Source organism: Mandrillus leucophaeus, unplaced genomic scaffold, assembly GCF_000951045.1.
Source record: "Mandrillus leucophaeus isolate KB7577 unplaced genomic scaffold, Mleu.le_1.0 Scaffold1099, whole genome shotgun sequence".
Taxonomy (NCBI): domain Eukaryota; kingdom Metazoa; phylum Chordata; class Mammalia; order Primates; family Cercopithecidae; genus Mandrillus; species Mandrillus leucophaeus.
In genome coordinates this window covers 363,441-372,159 of record NW_012099198.1, presented here as the reverse complement: position 1 = coordinate 372,159, position 8,719 = coordinate 363,441, and the positions used below count along the sequence as shown (strand labels likewise).

General features: G+C 42.7%; 1 protein-coding gene across 1 annotated transcript in view; it reads right to left on the bottom strand.

The window, feature by feature from the left end:
- Positions 1-8,719, bottom strand: part of PTPRJ (protein tyrosine phosphatase, receptor type, J) — a 71,427-nt gene that overhangs the window by 7,148 nt on the left and 55,560 nt on the right. Inside the window, exons 20-23 of the mRNA XM_011989842.1 lie at positions 7,656-7,746; positions 5,670-5,743; positions 5,425-5,559; positions 1,226-1,345 (exon numbers count right to left, since the gene is read on the bottom strand). Coding sequence (XP_011845232.1) covers positions 1,226-1,345; positions 5,425-5,559; positions 5,670-5,743; positions 7,656-7,746 — 420 coding nt within the window. The remainder of the gene's footprint in view (positions 1-1,225; positions 1,346-5,424; positions 5,560-5,669; positions 5,744-7,655; positions 7,747-8,719) is intronic.

Genomic DNA, 8,719 nt, shown 5'->3' with positions numbered 1-8,719 from the left:
TTCCTTTTATGCACTACTTATAATATGCATAAATTTTCATTCTCTTACATTACATCCTACCATGTCCCCATGGTAATTATATAGTCTATCCATCCTTTTTTTTTTTTTTTTTTTTTTTTGAGACACGGTCTTGCTTTGTCACCCAGGCTGCAGTATAATGGGCACAATCACTGCAGCCTCGACCTCCTGGGCTCAAGCCATCCTCCTTCCGAGTAGCTGGGACTACAGGTGTATGCTAACACACCTGACTAATTTTCGGGTTTTGTTTTGCTTTGTTTTTGTAGAGACGGGGTTTCAGCATGTTGCCCAAGCTGGTCTCAAACCTGAGCTCAAGCGATCCTCCCACCTCAGCCTCACAGGCATGAACCAGCACGCCTGGCCCATCATTTCTAACAGCTGAATAATGATATTATAAGCAGGCGAGTCATAGTTGAGTTATCCATTCTACAAAAGCTAGATGTCTGCGTGGTTTCCAAAGTTTTCCTCTATTATAAATAATGCTGAGACTCGTCTTTCTGAATAAGCCTTTTGTTGCATTTCAGATTATTTCCTTAGGATAGTCTCAAACTTTGAGCCAGCAAATCAAAGAGAACAGACATTTTTAGGCCTGTGATATAAACAGCAAAGAGTTACGCCAATGCACACACCCATCAACAGATACCAACGCTGCTTCATGGCACTGCCTCTATTTTCAAAGCATCCTTGTAAAAGGAAAAAGGCACATAAACTTGACTTCCTGGAATGCCTGCACAATTTAATTGGATTGGCTTTTGTAAATTTTGAGGGGAAGGGAGGCCATGTGCATAAGCCCTGGAATCCTATTAATGTAACTGTTATCAATTACTCCTAAGAGCAAGTAGCCGCTCCTGATGCCATATTTCTAACCAAATAATCCAAAAGGCTATGGTTTGTTCTATAAAATCTATGAGCAAGTCACCTGGAAGTGGAAAGAAAGGAAAGAGCTCCTGATGCAGAGCCATGCTCTTAAGATTCATTTTATTCAGCAATAACTTAGGAAATTCCCAAGAAAGTAAGTTTCCCAGAAAAGTCAAGGGGTTGCCTTGGAGTATACATGCATATGGATTGTTCTGTTCTGAAAGGAAGGAAGCAAAACATTTCTCACTGCATAGGAAAACATATGAGTTAATATCAACCTAAAACCTATCACCCCCAAATTAACATATAGTAATTACATGAGCTCGACTGATCCTGACTTCTTACTTACATTTTTCACTGTGAAATCTCTGATGGTCCATTCCGGAAGAACAATTTCTGATGTCATTGCCACAGTTATGTCTCCATAGTCCTGAGCCTGCTTGGAGGGCCAATACTCCTCACATTTGGTCTAGAACAAAATTGCATTTTTATAAGAAGACTCAGATCGTGCCATCTGCCATCACTAAAACCTCACAAGGGAGACTAGCTATTGAAAACTGGCATCAGAGACGGAATCAGACCTTCTAGTTGGGTTTTGTTTGACTCTTCGAATTGTTTTATTTTTTAGAGACAGGGTCTCACTATGCTGCCCAGGCTGGAGTGCAGTGGCTATTCACAAATGAGATAATACAGCACACGACTGCCTCCAATTCCTGCACTCAAGCAATCCTCATGCCTCAGCCTCCCGAGTAGCTGGGTCTATGGGCACACCACAGCGCCTGTCAGAATTGTTTTTCTTATTTTAATTTACAATTCTTGCTAACTCTTAAAATTCCTCATAAAAATCCAGACTTATTTTCTCTTTAAAAATCAGATCTGCCTACACCAGGCCCAGCTTTCAGCATGAAAACTGATTTAGAGCAGAGCAGCAGCTGGTCCTTGACCTGGGACACCGTCCCTATCCAGCTCCCTGTGCCCTTAGAGTCGCCACTCCACAACTGTTCACTGACCTCATCCTCTCCCATAACCCCAGACAGCTGGAAGAAATGAGGACTTTTTCCCAAGGCTTTCAGATATACATTGGTTGCAATACAAATACACACACCAATAAAGAAAAGCAAATTAAATCATTCTGGGGTCTTTGATTTCTATAAAGTTGGTGGACAGATGTGAGCAGAAATAACCAGGAAACGCCTGCTCTCCAAGAATATCTGAATCCCCATTTGGCAAAAGACGACACACAGACACACACGCTCTCAACATTCTAAGGTGTGCTCTGCTGCTGGTAGTTTTCAAAGCTAATTGATTATCTGACTCACCTGAGAAGTCTGAGTTGTTTTGGGGTTTTGTTTTTTGTTTGTTTGAGACAGTCTCACTCTGTCATACAAGCTGGGGTACAGGGCACGATCATGGCTCACTGCAGCCTCAATCTCTCCAGCTCAAGGGATCCTCCCACCTCAGCCTCCAGAGTAGCCTGGACTACAGGGATGTGCCACCACACCCAGCTATTTTGTATTTTTGTAGAGATGGGGGTGTCTCACTATGTTGCCCGGGCTGCTCTTGAACTCCTGGCCTCAAGTGATCCTCCCACCTCAGCCTCCCAAAGTGCTGAGATTACAGGCCTGAGCCTCTGTGCATGGCCTTGTCATGTTTAAAAAGAAATGCCTGGGTTCTACCTCCAGAGATTCGGACTCTGGCTGCGGCATCTGTATTTCTTCAAAGACCCAGGTTCTGAAGAAAGAACCCAGGATCTGAATACACACTGGCAGGGAGTTGAGTCCCAGCTCAGCCTCTTACCAGGTGTATTTTTGTTTTTGTTGCTACCTTGTGGGCAAGTTCTTAACCTCTCCAAGGCTCAGTTCCCCCATCTATGAAATCGTAATACCTCACAGGGTTGTTACAGGGAATAAATAACATATAATGGAGAATCTAGTGCAGAAAATACACTCCCTTCCCCATTCACCCAGGGTCAGTAACACTCACTTCAATCTTGATTTTAGATGAACAAGACACCATTTAAATTCATCTTCATGTTCTCCATTAATGTAATTATGCCATTTTTGTTTGTCTAACAGATAGATATATAAGAATGTTTCATGTATAAGGCCCTGGGCTCAACAGTTTTAAAAAGTTCATCTGCAGTCTTCTTTTTTTTTTTTTTTTGAGACAGAGTCTTGCTCTGTTGCCTAGGCTGGAGTGCAATGGTGCAATCTTGGCTCACTGCAACCTCCGCCTCCCGGATTCAAGCCAGTCTCCTGCCTCAGCCTCCCAAGTAGCTGGGATTACAGGCACGCACCACCACGCCTGGCTAATTTTTGTATTTTTAGTACAGTTGGGTTTCGCCACATTGGGCAGGCTGGTCTCAAACTCCTAACCTCAGGTGGTCTGCCCAGTATGGCCTCCCAAAGTGCTGGGATTATAGCTATGAGCTACCACACCCAGCCTATCTACATTCATTTAAAAAACACTTTTGCTGGGCGTGGTGGCTCACGCCTGTAATCCCAGCACTTTGGGAGGCCGAGGCGGGTGGAACATAAGGTCAGGAGATCGAGACCATCCTGGCTAACACAGCAAAACTCCATCTCTACTAAAAATACAAAAAAAATTAGCCAGGCGTGGTGGTGGGCGCCTGTAGTCCCAGCTACTCAGGAGGCTGAGGCAGGAGAATAGCGTGAACCCAGGAAGCGGAGCTTGCAGTTACCGAGATCACGCCACTGCACTCCAGCCTGGATGGCAGAGCAACACTCTTGTCTTCAAAAAAAAACCAAAACAAAACAAAAAACAAAAACAAAAAAAAAACGCTTTTATTTCTACCATAGCCTATTCTCCTGATTCAACAAGAGGGTAAGGAGCCCACCCTCTATCACAAGCAACATGAGGATAGGCGTCATCTCTTACTGCTCTGTTATCTTTCCCTCCTCCATCCCCATCCCCTAGCACAGGACCTTACATACACCAGGGGCTGTATAAACATCTGCTAGCCTATAATGAATTATAGAACATTAAAAGAAATGATGCCTGATGGGCTCCCACTATCCCGGAGACAGCACCACTCCAAGTGTGCACCCTGGTGCCACAGCAGCAGGATCATCCAAACACTGGCAGAAATGCAATTCCAAATTAGAAACTCTGAGGATAGAACCACCCTCCTGGTGATTCTGATGGACGCTAAAGTTTGAGATCCACTGGCTTAAGAAATCAACTCCTATTCCTCAAACAATGAACCTACACTAAAAAACAACTCATAAAGCAACATTAAGTCCCATTCCTAAGGCACAGCATTTTTTAGATTAGCATGTGTTTTTCAGTTCTCTTCACATCAATTTATGGAAATACAGAATTTTATTACTATAAAAAATCTTGGCCAGGCACGGTGGCTCATGCCTGTAATCCCAGCACTTTGGGAGGCTGAGGCAGGTAGACCAGAAGGTCAGGAGATCGAGACCATCCTGGCCAACATAGTGAAACCCTGTCTCTACTAAAAATACAAAAAGTAGCTGCGCATGGTGGTGCCTGCCTATAATCCCAGCTACTCGGGAGGCTGAGGCAGGAGAATCACTTGAACCAGGGAGTTAGAGGTTGCAAAAGCCAAGATCGCACAACAGCACTCCAGCCTGGCAACAGAGTGAGACTCCATCTCAAAAAAAAAAAATATATATATATATATACACACACACACATATATATAATCTTTGATGGAAGCAGCAGAGGCATTTCAGGGCGTTACAGGAGAGAGGGGGCTGCTGAGGCTTATCCAGGGATAAGTCTGAGATTTTGCTCAAAGAAAGGTTTCCAGGTCAGGTGTGATGGCTCAAACCTATAATCCTAACACTTTGGGAGGCCAAGGAAGCAGCGTCACTTGAGGTCAGGAGTTTGAGAGCAGCCTGGGCAACACAGTGAGACCTTGCCTCCACTAAAAACAAGAAAAATTATCCAGGCATGTGGTGCATGCCTGTAGTCCCAGCTACCCGGGAGGCTGAAGCGGGAGGCAGCCCACGAATTCAAAGCTGTAGTGAGCCATGATCGCACCACTGCACTCCAGCCTGGCTGACAGAGGAGACCCTGTCTCAAAAAAAAAAACCTGGGGGGCTCAGTGCTGAACCTAAGTTTGAAAATCACCGAGCTGATGGAAACCCTCATCTCACAGATGAAGATACCGGTTGCTTAGAGACATGATGGGCTTGTCCGTGTTCATGGGGCCAGTGAAGGACAGAGCCACACCGTCAACAGCATCTTGCACTAAGCCTGGGAGATTTTTCCACGGCACTAACCCGTTCCTGCTTACTAACTCCAGCCACGACGTAATAAATAGAAGACACTGATATTTGCCCACACAAAAAAAAGATAATGACAAAATTGTTTAAAGAATGTTTTTAAACGTTTCTCTTAAGGGGAAAAAAAGGCAGAAAACAAGCTTATAAGAATAAAGTGCTAATGTTTGAGGTTTTTTTCAAAGAAACAAGTGGTTTTTAAGATACCCTTCTGCCACAATAAAAAGCAATTAATTTAATGTAATTTTAAATTTCAAAAACCAAAAAACATACTTACTCTTCCCTGTTCAACACATTTGGTCAACATAATGATGGCATATACATTTTTCTCCCAAACCATACGCCAAAAATCTTTCAAAGTGTTCGGTAAAGGTCCTTGTGTGGCAATAAAATCTTTCTTGGAGTGGTAGCCCTAAAAATAGGAAACAACACATAGTCAACCTCAAAGAAACAGAAAGAAGCAAAGCGCTCTGAAGATTTCATCAAAACCGTCCAGTGCTGCGAGACCATCCCCCAACTTACAGGCATGTAGTTGGCATTGATGTAGTCGTCCGTTGAATGGGTCTGGACCGAAAGTTTGACACGGGAAATATCATCTGTGACATTAAAAGAGAAAAAGTCCGCATTATAAGCAAACGTTTTAGTAAAGCCGGACACAAAACAGAAAAAAAAAAATGAAATTCAAAATGGCAACACTGGGACTTGTGTCTTTGAAGATGCACAGCATGGCATTTCACATAGACCACCTCATTTAATCCTCATGGTCACTCTATGTGACCATGGCACAGAGCAGTCACACTATCACAGAGCAGAGCTAATGACTGGCATGGCCAGGATTTGAACCTGCAGCCTGACACCAGGGCCCAAGATCTTAACCACACCAGACGCCTTCTCACATAAAATGAACCTGTTACTATTAGCATCCTCAGGGGTCTACCATGAGTTCACATGAGGGAATATGCTAAACAATTTTATTTACTCCTCAAAACCACCCTACAAGCCTCTGCCCTGTTTCACAGATGAGGAAACTGAGGGTTATAGAGATTAAGTGACTTCTCCAAATCCATATATCTGGTGAGGGGCAGTCGAAATTCAAATTTAGTGCCCCTTCCACTAGGACAGGTTAAGTCCCTAGGTTAACCTTTCTACTCTGCCTCTAGCCTCTATTCTCATACAAACAAGTTGTTATAAAAAGAGAGTACCAAGTTCAAGAATAAATTGAATGTATAAGACTACTATCAGTAGGAGGATCTAAAACACAGAATTATGTTTTATAAGTATTATTGTCATCTCAAAAGCATACACACAAACTTGCCCAACCTAAGAGATGAAATAATAACCTTAGAACTATGAGTGTCAGGCTGAGCCAGAAGCAGCACCACCTGAGTCTCCCTACCTCTGATTGTACTACCTCACCCTCCTCTGGACAAAATAACATAACAATGCTAAGTCTAGTACTGACCTGAGTCTCAGCCTAAAGACTTCCCAATAAAAACAATACCCAAACACCCAGCTCCCACTCCAGATCTGAGAATCTCCACAGACATTCACAAGAAGAAGCCGATAATCCCAAATTACCCTTAGAAGGGCAATATCCTCAGCCTAGTTTTAAAAGCATTTCTCTCAGAACATGGGCCGATATTCCTTGTCAAGTACAGGGAAATAAGTGGAGAGAAAGAACCCAAGAACAATGCTGAATTTAAAAAGAACTTAATGTTTTAGTCCAGGAATGAAAAACACAGCTTCGAATAAAGACGATGATGTCCTGATGTAAAAATTATCTGCGAAGTCTATCAATTTCAGCTACATCAGAACATGGCTACAGTCTACTCATGCTCCTCTCTGTGCCCTAATCCCCACCCAAAAGAGTGATCACGATGAACTTTCAATGGAGAAGTATTTACATTTCATCTAATGGTTTGATGTAATAAATAATTCTCATTTTAAACTCAATTTGCTGTTATCCCTGTTGACTAAGATGCAGACATTCTCAAAAACAGGAAATGAGCTAAATATAATTCATACTTAGCTGTGGAATTCATTCAGCCCATGTGTCTGGACACAGAAAAGTGTGACTCCCTGTCTCGCTCTGCTCGCTTTCATTCCAGAATTATAGAATTGAAATAGTTGTGAGACAGAGGGGTTAAGAACACAGACTCTGGCCTTTTCCCTCAATAAAACAGACCTAGTACAAAGCCTAGTTTTCCCGACACTACCTGTGTAACCTTGGAAAGATCACCTAACCACTCTGTGCATTTTCCTTATCTGCAAAACAAATATTCTACTACCTACTTCATAAGGCTGTTGTGAGGATTAAATTAAAGATAATGTACCTAAATATAGTGCTTAGCACATAGTAGGTGAATAACGGATGGTTGTGGAAGTAGGTGACTAATGAATAGTTGTGGAAGTGGTTACTTAGGATCACTGATTCCCTCCCCTCTACAGTTAGAGATGTGATGGCCACTGACGGAAAAGAGAGAAGATGCTGTGGATAAAATAACTTACAGGGCAGAACATTATTATAGCGATTCTTTCCTCTATTCTCAGCCAGTTCTGCTGCATATTTAGGTTGACTAATTCCAACAAGCTTCAGATCCTGAAAACAGAACAAATGAGGTGTTCATTTATTTAGTCTTCAAATATTATTCATATTTAGCATAGCATATGATAGTGAAACCAGCCCAACAGTCCCACAGACAAGTTGCTTTTGAATAAACATAGAAATTTATCCTTCTTCTATTAAAGCCTGTAACTTGTATTTATCTGAGTTCCTTTCTCAGGAAAGGACCTTCAGGAAGTACCAAAGAACTGAAACTAGTCAGATCACTGTACCAGATGCCTCCTTGCCCCTCCCTAGTTCCTGTTTTCTTACACATTGTTACATTTCTTTCCTGCTATATAAACCCCTGGTTTTAGTCCGTCAGGGAGATGGATTTGAGCTTGAGCTCCCATCCTCTTGGCTGCAGCACCCGATTAAAGCTTTCTTCCCTGGCAATATTTGTTGTCTCAGTGATTGGCTTTCTGTAAAGGCAAGGAGCAGGACCTAGACCAAACCCGTGGTGTTTTGGTAACAACAGAACAAAGTGGAAATGTAGAGGCGATATGGCTTAAATTGTACCCCAAAAAGACATGTTGGATTTCTCACCCCTAATACCCATGAGTGGGATCTTATTTAGAAATAGGCTCTTTACCTATGTAAACAAATTAAAATGAGGTCATACTAGAATAGAGTGGGTCCTGAATCCCATATGACTGGTGTCCTTATAGGAGGAAAACAGACAAAGAAACATAGACATATGAAGGGAGATGGCCATGTGAACACAGAGGCAGACATGAGAGTGTCGCTGCCCCAAAACTAAGGGACGCCTGGTACCCAGAAGCTGCAGAGGCAATGAAGGATGCTGCCCAGAGGCTTAGGAGGGAGTGTGGCCCTGCCCACACCTTAATTTGGGATTGTGGCCTCTAGACAGTAAATTTCTGTTGTTTTCAACCTCCCAGTTTGTGGGGCTTTTTTATGGCAGCCTAGAAAACTAATACAAAGGTTAAAATATAGGGAAAACTGCCTTCAA